The sequence below is a fragment of the Fistularia commersonii genome, chromosome 20, assembly GCF_037954325.1.
Source record: "Fistularia commersonii isolate RoL2024-O1a breed Wild chromosome 20, RoL_Fcom_v1.0, whole genome shotgun sequence".
Lineage (NCBI taxonomy): Eukaryota > Metazoa > Chordata > Actinopteri > Syngnathiformes > Fistulariidae > Fistularia > Fistularia commersonii.
This window is the reverse complement of record NC_141303.1, coordinates 14,961,144-14,978,638: the sequence shown is the minus strand read 5'-3', so window position 1 is coordinate 14,978,638 and position 17,495 is coordinate 14,961,144. Positions and strand designations below refer to the sequence as shown.

The window sequence follows — 17,495 nt, the reverse complement described above, 5'->3', positions numbered from 1 at the left end:
CACGCATGTAATAGCCCTCTGGAATGCTAGCTTCTGGTCATGCACCCGCTTTGACTTCTCAGCGACCGATTCGGATTATTCTTCCATTCTGGAATAATTAATGAGGAAGTATAAGTGGGTGGTATTTTAATGATTTTTATGCGGTTTAGTTCGGCTTGTTGCCATGCAAACAAATACACTTGGTTTTTCCTCCACTATCAAACATAACAGGAGCATTGCTCTGAAAGAATTTCCTTAAAAATAAAAGACTATGAGACTATGAATAAAACGCTCTGGGAGAGTTTCCATCAACCCCACTTCCTTAAATTCACTTACATAAATGTCATTCTTTTAATTACATCTGATTAAGAAAAACATTGTCCGTCAGGTGACAGAATGTGCAGGCTAATCATAAATACAGTAAGACTTCTCTCATCAGATACATGGATTTCATGTATCTGATATAATCTGATCGTAACATCAGCAGCTACTGTTATGGTAGAACTGGGAGACACTTGCTGTGCCTTTAAAAAAAAAAAGGTTGAATCCACCCTGCCTCTCCATTCAAATAAAACTCTGTTTTTCTTGTCTTATTTTGCTTGACCTCCTGAAGTGACCTCCTGGGGCCATCTACGTTCCCATGTTGTTGACTTTGTGCGCCGTCTCTCTTGATGTGATTCGGGTCGAAACTGTTTTACAAAGCTTGATACACACTTTTGGTGGAAAACGAATGATCCAGTGGGTTCCCACTCAGATGGATCAGGGAACCCAAGCTGAGGAAGCGCGACTTCAGATGATATGAAAGCTAAAAAGTAAATGAACACTGCCAAGAATCACACAATTACATTGTAATCAGAAGGCAAGGAGTGAGAGCGTAGTAAGTGCACTTACTCAGGCAAAAGTGAAGCAATGCCGGGCCCAAGTGATGAAGTTTAGTTTGTCCGGTCGGACATGTGGCGCCTTCAATGTTTGGTCAAGTTAATGCACAACCTAAGTTGCAGGTTATTATTCCAACAAGATTTGCAGTCCAGCACCTAAGCTCAACTTTGAAACCTCTGTCTTTCTTTTTCGCTGAGAGTTTTAATTGCAAAGCCAATGGTTGCAAATAAACCACAGGTAATGACTGTCGCAGAGGGTTTTCTCACTATCATCCACTAGAGGATTGTTTTTGGTTAGACCTCTGAGGTCTGATAGGATATAGATTGGCATTCATATGATCTGATCTCAACATGTTGTCACACAAACCTTATGTTCACTCTGTACATGATTGATGAACGCCTGACAGTGAAAGCAGTGATACATTTCTTGAAAATATCAACCCAAAAATCTCCATTTTAGTAATTACCAAGAAAGCATGTGACATCATTAAAACAACTACCTGAAAATCAACTAGGTAATGACCTTAAACCTTAGTCCGCACAGTAGCTGCTTACAGCCAGCCTTATTAACGATGACGTGACTCACCCAGAACGATGCTTTGGTCGCGGCTATCGCTTTTGAAGTATGTTGTATGAAAAGTGACTGCTGTCCGGACAACTGGGATTTTAGTTCCTTCATCTTTTTTTTTCTCAGCTCGCTTTTCAGAGGAATGTCCATATCGCATTTTCCATTAACGGTCTGAAAATGCCACTCCACATTACCCTTCTTTGGTATCCCAATGTTAGACTGGCAGATCAGGCCAACACACTTCAAAAATGTCATATTGGAAAAAAAGTCCTCCTCCCATTCTGTATGAAAGTGATAACTTTTTGTCTTCTTACGTCGTCCAGCTCCCACACTCATTTTATACCCTTTCTTAAGTTGAAGACAATAAAACCGAGGGCTAAAAATTGGAGGTAACCTGCTGACTAGCTTGTTAGTTTTGCTGCACTTCGCGCCATTGTTTGTGGAGGTGCAGTGACCTCAGTGTCAGAAAAATCAGATGTCAGCTGACTGGCTGCCCTGTAAATCAATCAAGTAACGGAGTGGATGATCAGCTGACGTCTATTTTTTAATGTCATGCGATCTACCACTATTACCTTTGCAATCGACTGAAAAGATCGCAATCGACGTATTGAGCACCCCTGGTTTAGAGTGTATCTGGAAACAAACATATTTCTTAGAATATATGCTTCTCCAGTAGATAGACAGGAATATGAATAATCTAGAATCATCTGGAAAAAGGCAAGGGAACGTCTTGACCTAAACAAGAAATATTCCTAAATTACATCTCACCTGATATTCAGACTCTGTGTGTGTGTGTGTGTGTGTGTGTGTGTGTGTGTGTGTGTGTGTGTGTGTGTGTGTGTGTGTGTGTGTGTGTGTGTCCTCAACCAAATTCCTCGTTGTACTTTGTGACTGATAAAACCCATCCACGTTCAGATGGCTCCACCGTTAAGAGTCAGGGCAGCGAAGGAAAAGTGAACACATGATTGTTATTTTCCCCTTTTTAAGAACTCATGTACCTGTCAGCACCGAGAGACAAATCTAGAAATAACACAAATTGACATAATGACTAAAACAGGTGCCGTCTGCACACACAACCCTTGAAAGTACAACAACAAATCCAAGCATGAGGGTAAACAACCTCTGCAGCGACGGGGAAATCTGTGGAGTCGAGCCAGAGTGATTTCCACCTGTGGGTCGGAGCCCAATGTTCCTCTTGAAGAAGAAATCGACCTTTTGCAGAAATGCATCACAGACGCGGAAAGACCCAGTACAGCTGGTACAGACGGGAGGGCGTTTGGTCGCACGGGGCACACTTTGCCCTCCAAGCCAATGCATGAAGGCAGTGGGCATCTTGAAACACGGGGCAGCATCAAGTCATAAAAGCCTTATCGTAAACTTTTTACAATCTGATTTGTTGTAATGGACGGCAGGTTGTTTACAGCCAGCCTTAAATAACTGGCTACTTAAAAGTGGCTAATAAGTACCCTGCCGTTTTTCATTTCATTTTCAGCACACACAGCAAACACACCATAGGCATTCCTGTAAAGGTGGTTACACGCATCATTGAAAATCTGAAATTATAAAAAAAAAAAAAAAATCAAAATGTCCCTGGAAATCCCTTGGTCTTAAGGGAAACTCTTAAGAGATCTGACCTTATAGAAACCAGCTTTTATTGAGGGGGAAACGCCAAGAGATGGGTTTCCCTGAATGACCTGAAATTACTTTGGTAATCTTGGAAAAAAATTAACAACTCCTTCCTGGAAAACAAACCCGTTGAAAGTTAGCTTTCAACTACCTGCAAATGTGCTGTGGACCGCTATGTGCCGGAATTGTCAGTTAATGACCTGATGATAAGGAACAGGTGGAAATGAGTCACTGAACGCTTTGCACCGCATGCTCATTGATAAATGACTTCCGAGTTCATTGTGAGAATGAATCGCCCGCTGATCAACCCCCCGCCTCCTCAGCTCCGTTGCTGCGGTGTGGGTGCGTGACGGCGCGGCAGGAAGTGCTTCTCCCGCCATGCAGTCACAGCATGTCTCCCGTTTGTCCTGTACATTCTGCAGTGAAGCTCGCTGGCCCCGAACCACTAACTCTTAATTTACGTTATTGTTACAGAGTCACAATATAATACGTTATTTTCAGATCCACGGCTGATTTGATGCATCTTGACTCCATATTGATTTCCATGGAATATACAGGTCCTTTGTTCATTCTCCTATCTCCTGGATTGACTGGGATGAATAACAAGTCATTTCAAAGGGGGCTTTTTGTCTGGGGTAAGAGGTGACCTGGGTTCATGTAGCTGTGTATGTGTTTTGTTTTTTGTTTAGCTAATCGTTAATAGTATTTCATCACAAAAAAGTGCTTTTCCACCACCTGATATCGGTCTGAACTCTTAGAGGCACTTTCATATACTGTGCTCTACATTGACAGCAATCGCTCATTCACACATACACGCATACATGCTCAGCAGCAGAGCTGCCATGCCAGGTGCTAACGCTGCGATGCAACTTGGCAGTCAGTGGCTTGCTCAAGGGTTTGCAGATAGGAGGAGGGACGGCCCAAGCTACCAACTGACAGCAAAAACAATCCAAACATCACATGACTTCAGAAACCAATACATTCAACTGTTTGATTACATGCAAGAAACAATCCCCAAATTAGCTGGAAATCAGTTCGCGGTCCCAAAGGCTTCATTTAAACGAGTCTCAAATAATGAAAACAAAAGCAACACTCAAGTCCTGCCAGACATTAAAGCTTTAAATTTAAGAAACAAAACCATCGATGCCATGTGAGTTTTTCTGTATGTAAGACATTTATGTAGACTGAAGCAGCAGGCAGCTCTTCCTCCGCACCAGAGCAGAAACTGTGATAGGTGTGGATATTTATCAGCTCGCTTGTGAAATACTATATGACGATTTCAATGATCCCATGAATGATTGGTTGTTCTCATCTTAATGTTTGCTCCGTGACAGGGAAGAAAAAACTCATAACTTAGTAACCGCTGCCTCGATTGTAAGCCTGTTACTCATGTTGTACATGTTTTAGGTTTCCCAGCGGTTGCAGACTCCTGGAGTTTCTCCTTCACTTGGTCTTGACCTTCCGCTTGTCCTTCCACCTCTCTCGCCAGACTTCCTGTCAGCTGTCGTGGCATAGATATTGACTTCCTGTAGTTGCAGAATGTAAAGGAGGATGTAAACAGAAGTGCTGTAAGATGTTTGATCAGGAGTCGGAGGTGGCGCTATGCCAGAAGATGTGGTATTGCACAGTTCCTTCTTTGTCTGATGAATTGCGGACACACATATGAACATATCTGTATGACGGTTTTTGTCTCACACGCTGACAACTTTCTACTCGCTGAAATGAACGAAAAATGAAAAAAAATGCAAAAACCCTCTGCTGCTCCTCTCACGCCGTCAAATATCAGTCTGTACCCGTGTGCACTTTATACTTCATAACTCATAGTTTGTTTACTGTTTAATGTAACGGTGCACTTTACTGCTAATTTGCACTGTATTATTATTTTTGTTAATGTCATGTCACAGTGGGATTGTGAGAAACATTCCTCTATCCTCTGTATGTCCAGTGCATGGGGAGACTCTGACAATGAAGCTGACTTTGACTTGTTTCCCTTTTCTTTCTTTCCCCCTCCATCAGAAGCCAGCAGGCTTCGATTTGCACCTGGGATGGTGCCATGTGACACGGCGGCTGTGGAGCCATAACCACCATCACCACCACCACCACCGACGCGGCTCCATCATCTCAGAGCCGCCCAGTGTCCCTGTCTTCCCTTTATCTCCGCTCTCAGCCCCAGACAAGGCCACCACAGCCCCCACATGACTCTCCCGTTGGAGCCCTAGATCAAGTAGGTGCAGAGCTGCGCGCTCTGTTTGGGCTGTTGCAGCACGTCTGGAAACTTGTGTTCCGGGGCCTGTGATGAATATTTATTGTTGTCTTTATTTTCTCTTTTGATGGGAGCTCATGTTTTATTCATTATCCGAGCTCTAACTTCTGAGGCCTGGCTTATACGTCCGGGTCAGCTCAGAGCGGGCTCAGGCTGTCGGTGTGGGTGTTTGTGCTTCAGTGATGTTGTGGACGTGTTAAGACACAATAGCGCTCGCGAATGCGCCACAGAATCACTAGTTAGCGGTGTAGCTTTAAGGGATCCTATTATGAGGAATTCATGTTTTTTTCAGCTTTGGTTATGTATATGTGGGACTTGGGTTGCCTGGCAACACCAAAGAGGGGAAAAAAAAGATACCTGCTTGGTTCTTGTTCAGTATTTCTGCTATTTTACAATCCATCTAGGTTTGAGATGATCTGTGACATCACAAGCCAGAGGCGGCACCCCTCATCGCGTCCGCTAAATCCCCAACGTGATTCAGACGGCGGTAGAAATGAGACAGGCAGATGTTTCTGATGCGCCGATAGCATGTGCTGAAGGAACGTCCGGTGGATAAACAAGTGTTCAAATTCATGGCTTGTTCCCACGGTAACCAGAAACTTTTGGATCATGAAAGTTGTCTACAAACACTTGTTCTACAGGTCATTGTTAGGTTCCTCTGACTCACATGGGTAGTTGACAAAGATGTTGCTCTCCAGGAGGATTTGGTGGACTTTGAAGCTTCACCATTTGCCGTTTGGCATTGTTTCCAGTGTCTGCGTAGTGGTGGTTGCACTGTTGATGTGTTTGCCAAGCTCTGGCTGCCGCTGAGTAGTATGCGACTACATAGACCTACTGAATAGTCAGAAATCTGCCTCAACTCAGGGAGCCGGCCATGTTTGTAGGCAGCAGGGCCAGAGGGGTGCAGAGGTCAGCATTTTATATTTGATATCAATAGATAGGAAGCTCAGTGGAGGAGCCATCTATTCTTCAGGAAATAATGCACATACATGAGTCTGGTGCATGGTTACTGTGATCAGACCATGGAGTACGGCCATACCTCTCCTACGGACAACACAGCATCTGCTCTCAGTGCATATCGTGGTTTTTTTTGCTCTCTTACAAATACCTGTGATTACCCAAACGCACAAGAAATTTAACCAGTTTAGAGGAATGATGTATAATGCTATTACATAGCACCAACAGTCATCACTACATGCATAGTACCTCTATTGATTAGTTTTGCTCTTTATGTTTTTTTTCTACAAAAAAAGTGGCGTAAAACTTCGAGCCTGGTCAAATATTTGTTTTTGATTCTGTTGTTATACTTAAGCACAGGTGTAAAACCAGAAGGCTTTTCTCATCTGCAGCCATGTTAGAGCACCACATGCATGAACTGTATGTCCACTGCAAGTATCAATAATGTACCTTGGGGTATTCTGCAGATGTTTTTTCACAGATATTCAAGGTTTCTTTTCCACTTTCCAGTAATGTATGTTAAAAATCCGACCGAAGTTAATTGGATGCGGGCCCGAAGAAAAAGAAAAAAAAAAAAGAGTCTGAATTAAAGTCTCTGCACTTACTAACTTGGTTTTAGATGGAGGAATTAGTCCAGGTCCAGTTAATAGTTAAAAAAGAGCCAGAAGAAAGATGGTGCCCCCTCTCCCGCCATGGGTTTTGTGTTAATCCCTCTCTGACCCCCGGGCCCCAGACCGCCGGCATGGCTCTCTACATCCCACCACGTCTCACCTCTCCTCTCGCTACCATTCACGGGTTGAAACGAGGACACACATTTGAGCTCCCACTCAGAAATGCATAGACCAAATTTAATCAGCCATGAAAAGTTTTTTTGCAAACTAATGTGTCAAAGTGGACAGGATGTGCAAAATGGAAGCCCCCCCCCCCCCCAAAAGTGTTAAACGTACCTGCTAATTGTTGCAATCACCAGTCATCAGAATTTCTCATAATTTCTGTTGCCATGACGACTGGAAAAGATCACTAAAATCATACCGTGCTAGCTCCGGTCCAGGGGAATGGTTGTATATATACATTGTTGGGGGTTTGTGCTAAGGCGTGGGTGTCCTGGTCCAAAGCCAGGGCTTGCAGAAGTCAATCCCATGTTTTTTTTGGTGTGGTGGTTGTTGATCGTCGTCATGGTAATGCAAACCGTCACCATAAATCACTCCCCCACTTGTCCTGATTGAGACCCATATTTTCATATATACATTGTTGTGGTTTGCACAAAGCCTGCAGACTGCACGGCCCACCTAAACAAACATGGAGGATAACAGTTTGAGCTTTACTGCTACATAACAAGTGGCCACAGGGATGTGAAAGAAGGACAGATGTATGTTTAGACAAAATATTATTTGTTTCTGAATCGTAATAGGTTTGTTTTGGGTTTTTTTTTTTTTTGTTTTGTTTTTGTTTTTTTTTTGGCAGAGCCACCAGCCATCAAAACAAAAAGAGATATTACTACACTTAACTATTCCAGTTTTTTCCTCTTTCACTCGTAGAGACTCCCTTTCCTCCCCCGGCAGAGGGATGAGTGTCAGTCATGGGCAGCAGTGGTTGGCACTGCAGATGGCCGTACACCACGCATTCAATATACCCGCCAAACGAGCCAACTGTAGTAGAGTCTATTGTGCTTTTCGCAGTCCAAGGTTATTTCTTGGTCTCTGTAAACATCCTGGATCAGTGTGTGCACAGATGGAGGGAAACAATGGCCTGGAAATTAACAGGGTACTTAGTTAAGAACTCTTAAAGAACACCTTTTTTTTCTCCGGTTAAACCTCTTTTCTACCAATCTGGCCAGCGTGAAGCTGGAGGATTTTGTGTAACGCAACATGCTGCTATAACTATTTCTAATACTCTGCTTTGAAACTCATTTTCTTATGGATTTTTAACTAGTAAAGCTGAAATATATATCCAGACATCTGAAAGTGTTCAATGTTTAATATCATTGTCATCATTCAAAGATTTAACAACCCTCTCGTGTTGCTATTCCCATTCTTCTTCTGCTCATATTGAAAGTGAAATTAAGAAGGTCTAATCTTAGCTCTCCCCCAGATAGTTTCTCTTTTTTTTCCTCAATTTCATTTTTCCTCATCTGCCCTAAGAGACCAACCCATAACAGCTTGTCGCAACGGGTACGAATTTTTTTAAATATTGACTACTACAATATATAGAAGAATCATAACGGGATAACACAATTCAAAATAATAAAACAGAATTAAAATCAGTAATTGATGGACATTTGGAAGACATCACAATATCCACGTCACAGTAGACAACCTGGCTGCCGGTGTAGAGTTTGCATCAGCTTTGACCACGTTGTTGGACCCACTGTGTGAAGGTCAGGTGGGCGTGGTCCTGAAAAATAGTTTGAAAGTAGGAAACTTAAAATAGCAATCCACATGTTGGTGGCTTTTCCATTTGGCGATTATTCATCAACAAGGTTGCACCTAAATGTTTGTTCGTGTCTGTGGCATTGTTTTCTTCGGATATACCTGTGGAACCACTGCGAGACACGTTATCTCCACCTTCTGGCAGCTCTGTAGCGTTACTCCCGACATTCTGCTTAAACAGGGGCTGCTACATATTTTCGAGAAAAGCCAATAGTGACATCAAATCCCACTTTTTTTCCATTTGTCGCCGAATAGCGTAATGATGAATTCAAAATAACAAACCGTCCCCACTCCCTGTCTTCATCAGCTTCTTTGCTAATCTGTCATTTGTAACTGGTCTGCCATAGCTCTTCGTTATCATTAGCTATGATTGTTTTGTCCAATACTGTCACTGAAGCGATATATCGCCATGTTTTTTCTGCGATACTTGTATTTATTTTTCTGTTCTGTGCGGACCAGTGTTCAGAGGTCTACACAGAAGACAACTCAAAGCAGGTGAAGTGAGGGGTTTTTAACTGAACCTTTCAGTTACCTTTGGTGTTTATTCCAGAATGGATTAATCCGGTGAAATGCAGACACGCAAATGCAAACAAGTCCACCATGCAGATGCTAATAAAGCACAGGTTTGGAAATGTTTCTGCAATGTATCGTATTCAATATCCTGTTGTAATGTGGAGAAGACGGGGGGTCTGGTTTGGAGACACTGAGGCAGAGCTGGAGGCAGCAGAGATGAAGATGTGGAGGGTCCTCTGTGGGAGTGTGGAGGATGGAGAGGATCAGGAATGAGTCCATCAGAGGTCCATGTCCATCACAGCACATGGTAGATGTTCTAGAGATATATGTTGAACATCTTAGTAGATGATGATGTTAGATGCCAGACAGGAGGTCTTGAGAAAGACCAGAGAGGAGGTTTATGGATGGAGTTAAAGAGGACAGGAAGATAGTAGAGGACAGGGTTGGATTGAAGCAGATGATTGTCTGCGTTGTGTAGCCCAGACATAAAAAAGAAGAAGCAGATAGTGTATCGTAATATGTGATAGTAAAGCCGTAGTGTTACCCGTGTAATTCAATATGAGGTCCTGGTAATGAGTTGTTCAGCGTGTTTTGCCCAAAAGAGGGAGGGGGGAGAGGGGGTTGAGACTAAAAGCGTTATTAATATCCAGACATGAATTTATTAACTTTTATTCAGAATAATATATCATCATGTGGTTTTTTTTTTTGCAGCGCCTCTGCTCTGATAGAACAATGATACCCTAATGATTTGTACCTGAAGGAGTGAGCTTGGAAGCAATGAACTTATTTGTTGTTTTCCACTCATCCATTCATTTTCTGGTTAATGGCCGACCAATCAAGGAAGACTTAACAGGTGTATGTACGGCGGGGTATTTAACCGGGTGCTGCGCTAACCAGCGCTCCCTAGAAGATATGTTGTGTTTCTTCAACCCTGCAACTCTCTGATGATTCAGATGGTGATACCTGAGCTGTCCATCACATAGCCCTGCCGTTTTCTTTCTTTTTTTCTGTCTCTGCTCCGAGATGGCCAGTCAGTAAAAACAAAGCAGTCACTCGTGTGTTTTACAAGTCAGTGCTTGTAAGTTGGTCTCTGTGGCATAACACATACAAGTCCAAGGAGCTTTGTGCTCTTGGTTGTCGCCCCTTCTGACAAATGTCATTAAGGCAGGTAAATCCAATTGCAAATGAACCGGGGATTAGTTTAAGAACCCGTTTGCTTCCGAGACACCGACTGCAACCCCTCAGGTATCGCTAAAGGGAGGACCCTTCAACAGCTATTTGCATAATTTGCCCATGGATAAATAATGCATGCGTTCAGGGTAATGTTTTGTTGAGTAATACCTTGAGTCTAAAATGAGCAAATGAAATCATTGTGTGTGTGTGTGTGTGTGTGTGTGTGTGTGTGTGTGTGTGTGTGTGTGCGTGCGTGCGTGCGTGCGTGCGTGCGTGCGTGCGTGCGTGCGTGCGTGCGTGCGTGCGTGCGTGCGTGCGTGCGTGCATATGCATGTGCGTGTTTCTCTGCTGTTGTTCATTGCAACAGATTTTTGTTTATACATTCAAAGCGTTTATTGTTACATGCACAGTTTAGAACTGTGTTTCCATGTATAGTGAAATTCATACTTTGTGCTATGTATCCAAATGCACTGCGGATAGCAAAGGGGGAAAAAATATAACGTTATGTGTGTGTGTGTGCGTGTGTGCGTGTGTGCGTGCGTGCGTGCGTGCGTGTGCGCTTTCAGATAAAATATCAGGTTGCACCCTGTTTTCACATTAGCCACGCTGTATTTTAAAATGAATAAGAAAGAAACAGCATCATCGCTCTATTATATATTTCTCCCCGCTGCATTGCGTTAGGTTTGGGATCGGTCAGGTTCAGTGGCCCTTTTGAATGGGCAGCTTCTGGCCGGTAGCGACGTTACAGCAGGATCTGTTTGTTCATTGATTGAATTATGAGTAAACTGACCTTAACCATGACCTCATATGGAAGCCGCATGTAAACACCCGCCTCAATCTAGGCTCCCATGACAGAAATAAATTGTTGCTGTTACATGTTTTCACAATCCGGCTTTGGGAGGGTTGTGCGTCTAAAACCTGCAAACATCGACGTGTTTGATTAAACATGGCGACAATTAGCAGGTTCCAATTTCCTTCATCCGTTTTCACAGAAGCGGCCCATGGTACAGTGCAGGAGTCAGCGGGTACACTGTTGCCCTGTTTGACTGAGGCTGTATACATTCTCTGGCCATGTCCTATATCCAAGAGGGTGGGCCTTAGCAACAGTGACTGAGCAGCTTCTCATGGGCTGCACCAACTCACAGGAGCACAGAGGGGTGGTCACACTATGTGCGTGAGCGGTGGGATCTGCGTGGTGCTCTCATGTAAACAATTGTCCATGATGAAATTACAGCATGACTTCTTTTAAAAAGGTGTGTCGTTGGACATCTAGGCTGAGGAAACCATGTCATTCGTTATAGCAGCTCGTAAACTGTCATGTTGTCGAAGTCGGAGGCGTCTCTTCAGAGATGATTCTCTACAGGATTTTCTCTAGCCCTGTGGCTCCCTTGGGCTTTATGAATTGTTGTTTTCCGCCGTGCTTTCTCAGAAACACCTGTAAAAAAAAAGAATAAAAAAGACACTCTCCGCCACACACCTGTTTCAACTGAAAATGAGGAGAGCCATGAGGAGTCAATATTCAGTGTTTCATACAGTGGAAACTGTCAGGTATAAGAGTGCGTTTCTTGTCCAGTAGTTAGCTTGTTTCCATTGTTGTCCAGCTGTGGCGCTGTGGGTCGGAGATTTTCCCCCGCAACGATAAACAAAGCAGTCGTCAAAGGCCTCTCGTGCGTTGTCAGCTTTCTTGCTGCAACAAAGCATCTTACAGCATTATTGTTACCTGTCTGCAGCAGGTCCAGGACAATGCCTATTCTTTCCAGATCCTTCATGGCATCTGAAAGATAAGAAATTGAGAAAAAAAAAAGGAATTCCAATGTAAGTCACCAAATCTTCCTTGGCTGCTGATGATATTCTTTGTTTTTTCTGAAAATGCTGATATTGTATCATGTCAAACATGAATTGACTGTAAGATATGCTGCATTTTGCTAATCGTAGTGGCTAATCTTAAACTTAGTCATATGCCTGTGTTTGCAGCATTTTCTACAGATGCCATGATGTCAATGCAAATGTGACTTGATGGATTATGAATGCCTTCGACGGATATTAGCCTTTTTCCCACTGTTATTCACCCCATGAGATATCCACGCCCAAGGATGCACACTTCGTTTAACACCATTGGAATATTCCACTGTCAAGCGAGCCAAACCGACATGTAATGTGATTACACAAAGTCAAACAGCACGTTCATATATAGAGAAAGATTTTTTTCCCCCCAAAACAGTTAGTACTTTGTTGACATATATCAGGGGGAGTCTGCAACGTGAAGCTATAGGAACCATCCAGGAATCCTCAGCACCACCCCTCCCTCTACCCACTGCTTCACATTCCTGCCAGAATGTCACACAAATATATAGGTTCTCAGAGAATTAAACGGGAACCTTTTTTACAGCTCGAACGTACTTTAGGAAGATTGATAAGTGCAATGAATGTACATGTCTCGCTCCCCTTTCTTTCCCAAACTCCCTTTATGTTCCCTGCTCCTCCCCACTCTGCACCTGGTGGTCTCTTCCTCACTCACCCCGCAAGCCATACATTGCTGCTGATGTGTGTGTGTGTGTGTGTGTATGTGTGTGTGTGTGTGTGTGTGTGTGCGTGTGTGTGTGTGTGTGTGTATGTGTATGTGTGTGTGTGTGTGTGTGTGTGTGTGTGTGTTTGTTGGTGAAGGGGATCAGTATAGCTTGCGGGAATGAGATAACAAAGGAGGAAGAGCTTTGAGTGGAAAAAGACAAACCCCGGGATATTGAGATGGCAGTCGGTGGTAATGGAGAGCCGGCGGAGGCATCGAGCTGTGTTTCTGGCTGCTCTGCAGTGTCGCTGCTGCCGCTGCCGCTATCGCTGTTCTTTGCCTGAAGGTTTGACCCTCCACCATGCATCGCTTTCAGAGGCGGGTGAGGTTTTAAGGTGTAAGAGGTTGGTCTACAGGTGTGTGTGGGTGTGTGTGTGTGTGTGTGTGTCTCTGTTTGTGTTTGGGTGTGTGTTCATCCTGTATTTTGTGTGTTTGTTGTGTTCACTGGCAGGCTCATGTGTGAGTGTGGCAGAGAGGCTGTTTTCACACTGCAGCTGTCACATGTACAGTCAGGATGTTTTTTATTCTTGTTTCCTGGTCACATGAAATGAAAGCTGCCATCTTCTAAATACTGCCATGGCAAATGCACTGAAAGCATTGTTATTAATATTGTTTGATAGTATTTGTTTGATATTTCACTGCTAGCTTTGCTCTAAAAGTTGATACGTAGCCTCTGCATTAAATAAGGATGTTGTTTTTTTAATGACGTGATTGATCCTTCAGACATTGTTCATTTGGTCTTCCAACAACATACTTTTTAGCAGCTAAATTGTGATACATATAGAAATTGAACCCCTGTGAACTTGCATAGGACTAGTCGACCTCACGGCCCTGTTTGCTGGCCGTAAGCAAACGCAGGGCGTTTCATGAAGCTACGTTTAGATTTCTCACTTTTCGAAGCATCATTGTGCTGACGTGACCTCGATATCTCACCAGCATTGATCTCAATGGTTGCTGCTTGTGAGACCTCTGAGTCACTCTGAAACTCAAGGAGCAGCGGCAATGGTTTCATGTTGACACCAGTCTTGCACACCTTGCTGAGGAGCTCCTCACAGGACTTCCATATAGTCCATTCTAGTGTCCGGTGAACGGGACAAAGCAGAGGAAACAGCCTCTGGCTGAAACAGTACATCTGTTACAGTGCCTACACTTCATTTGGTACCGAGATCACCACAGCTCCACCACCCCGGGAACGCATCGATCTCCTCTGTAAATCTGAAATGACACCAGTAGGACCACGATTTTCATCTTGGACACAGAGGCACATTACCCCCACCTTCTGGTGGGAACACAGGTCAAAAAAAGGTGATGGAAATATATTTCCCAGACACGATGTCAGCCACATCCCACTTATTAAGATATATAACTAAATTAGTACCCGTTACTGTGGTATCTTCTCTGATTTTGTCTGTATGCTGCAGAGTATCGATCCAAATATTTCCAACGACTCTTACCGCTTTTGTTGTTATCATTAAACTTCCTACGGGTGCTTCCCATAACACTTTTAATGGATAAAGATAGCGCTGTCGAATGAAAACAATCCAATCAACAATTCGACCCCAAAGGTTTCTAGGTCAGAAAAAGTAAGAGTTCCTTTTGAATGCTGGAAGGAGTTTTTGTACTGGTATACCTTCCAAATAATTCATGCATGATTGTATGTATGTATGTATGTATGTATGTATGTATGTATGTCTGTGCGTAATCTGTATATACATATGTGTTTCCAAGGAATTCCTTTACCACACTGTGTTTGTCAGACTCAAGGCACAGATACATCATAAAAAAAGAATCTCCATAATGTTTAAAGTTTGAGGTCTGCACGTTTGTGGTAGACCAAAACTATAAAAATCCTATTCGCCTCTTAAAGCAGCCGCTAGATCCCCATATTTTTTTGTTTTCCCTCTGAGCCCAAACTGCATGGCATAACTTAACAGCTCCTTCATCATGTTTTGTGTTTGTTTTACTTTACTGCCAGAGCCTCCCAAGGCGGTTTCACCGTAAATGCCTTCTGCTATGTATATTTTGTATTTTTCATTTATTTCCTGTGAAGCACACAGAAGAACAGCCGTGGAATTCTTAAAACAAGCATTGGGTCAATTTTTGTTTTTGTTTTTTTTTGACACAAAGCGTCTGCAGATTGAAATGAGCAAACAGACTGTTTTAAGCGTGTTATTTAGGTCATGTTTAGGTGGGATACGTGGAGGTGGAGAGGTGTAAATAGCCTTGGAGGCCGCGTGCAGCTCGCCGACGGTGAACGGGGTCCCACCTAGAGGTGCTGGGTCAGATGTGATATTAATAACCATGGTCCAGAACCCTCTGAGATCACACACTCCCAGACTGGAGATTGACCGGGGCCACACAGGGTCCGGTGATTTGAAAGAGCCTGCAGAGGTACATTAGCAGTGTGTCGAACGTCGGTGACATTGTCCTGCATTTCTCCTGCTTTCCCTTTTCATTTCTGACTGACTAGACACAGGAAAAGCCCTGCCACATCCCCATGGCCGAGATGGCGTCAACATTGGTGTCAACACCATAAGGTCTCCCTTCTTAAGTCAGTGTGTCCGGGGCCAGAAGCCCCCCTCCCATTTGCCTGCTTGTCCTTGACCGTCTTCACCCAATTCAGACAATACTGCAACCAGAAAATACAAATTTGGGCTAAAGTTGAAGCAAACTCATCTGAACAACATAGAAGACACTATTCAAGCTGCGTGAAATAAAAACAAACTGCCAATACAGTGTTCGCATTCACACCCGGATCCGCGAAAGCAAGATCAGACCATGAGGCTGCAGAATAGCTGGAGGAAGCTGAATAAAATTACTGCATTGTAATGCTGTTGTGAGGTGTGGAAAGATTCTAGATGTCCATCATAAACTGGATATCAACACAAATATTAATGTTAGGGTGAATTGTGCCCCTAAAGATTGTACGTGGTACAAGTTTTGAGCCCCTTCCAGAGATTCAAACTTGAACTCTTCTTGCGTAACCCTGGACTCCTGGACTTAACTCTTCCTCATCCAGGCTGTGCCGCATTGAGCTACGTGCTGCACCCAAGGTATTCACTCATCACAAACCTATGAATGACAATAAGAAGTAATTATTTCCAATCCAACCCTGCTTCCTCTGCGGCCACTCCAACTTAAAACATTAAATCCTTACTTGGTCAGAAAAGTACAATAATTAGGCTGAATTTAATACAGTCATATTTCGAAGGTGCACTGTATCATCTGCATACAGTCTGCAAAGACATCCTGGCTCTTATTTTTAAAAACCTGATTCTTTTCGAACTCATGTAGGACATATAAGGAGAAAACGCCGTCATGCTTGAAAGATGGACGTACATTCTTCTTCTGTGATGAAACCTGAGCCGAGCTGTCACGCCCAGGCCACACATCTGTAGAGCACCCACACAAAACCTATAGACACACATGAAGTGCTTTAAATCCACAGGCGAGTGCTGAAAGCAAGCCTCCATTGTCACTGTGCTGGGTGCCGCCGCGGGGCCACGCTGCCTACAGGACGCTAATCCCTCCTGACTCGCTTTTTTTTTTTTTTTTCATTTCACCTCAAATCACCCCTCTCCTCCTCAGCCCTCCTTCTGTTACTAACACACAGCACTCTAAAAACATCCATCCGCCACAGTGGGAAATGTGAACGCTGCAGTGCATTAGGGCAAATTAGCCTACTTTTTCAGCGAGAATGTTCAGCTGGCGTACAGTATGCCTCTGCACCCGTCCGCCTGCAGACGCCATTTCTCTAACCCCGATACCTTTTCCCTCGACACGTGTAAATAGCAGCATCCAGTAAATGCACAGTACCAGGTATAGCGCCTCCTGGTGCTGCAGATTCCCGCGATAACGCACCATCGTATTGTATTCTGCGCAGTTTTTGGGTTAAGTGTTACCGGAGTCGCTCAAAGTAAAGCAAGCCAAACGGAGTGCTGTTAATGTGTTGCAAGTTCCCATTTTGCAACCCATACATCCAGAATTCTGTCGCTAATTAATCACTGTGCTTCCTTTCCAGGTCAGTCAAAGCTGAAAATGAGTGCAGTAGGGGAAAGCCCCCTTGACCCTGCCACGCCGGAGCCTCGCAAGAGGAAGGGCTCGCCATGCGACACGTCAGGGCAAAGGTAAAAGCCCCCGCACCGCTATCCACCCTTTGTTACATTACACTTGTACCTTTGTGCGGCAAAACAAAGATTTGGCTGTGTGACTCCGTCTCAGACACTATCTCCTCGGTGATCAGTGCCTTCTTGTTCCGAAAAGTAAAAGCCAGGAGTATCAGTTCCTTCGTTGACAACGTGATCGGACGCTCTTATTAACCCTGCTTTTGGAGCCACCTCCGCGTTACCTGCTCCTCACCCGGCCCCGAGTAGATGAGATTTTAGTGTGTGTTATTGACACAGACACCCGTATAGTCTTGACAACGATATTTTCGCACACCACTAACTGTATTTCTTATGAAGAAATACCCCCTTCCATTCAGTTAATTCTCCAAGGGATTCAATAGAGTCGTAATGAAAAGTGAACCATGGAACTTAATTGG

General features: G+C 43.8%; 1 protein-coding gene across 1 annotated transcript in view; it reads left to right on the top strand.

Moving 5' to 3' along the window:
- Positions 1 to 17,495, top strand: part of ncoa1 (nuclear receptor coactivator 1) — a 55,113-nt gene that overhangs the window by 13,310 nt on the left and 24,308 nt on the right. Inside the window, exons 2-3 of the mRNA XM_086167377.1 lie at positions 5,068 to 5,275; positions 16,974 to 17,079. Of these exons, the coding sequence (XP_086023503.1) occupies positions 16,991 to 17,079 (89 nt within the window). The 5' untranslated portion in view covers positions 5,068 to 5,275; positions 16,974 to 16,990. The remainder of the gene's footprint in view (positions 1 to 5,067; positions 5,276 to 16,973; positions 17,080 to 17,495) is intronic.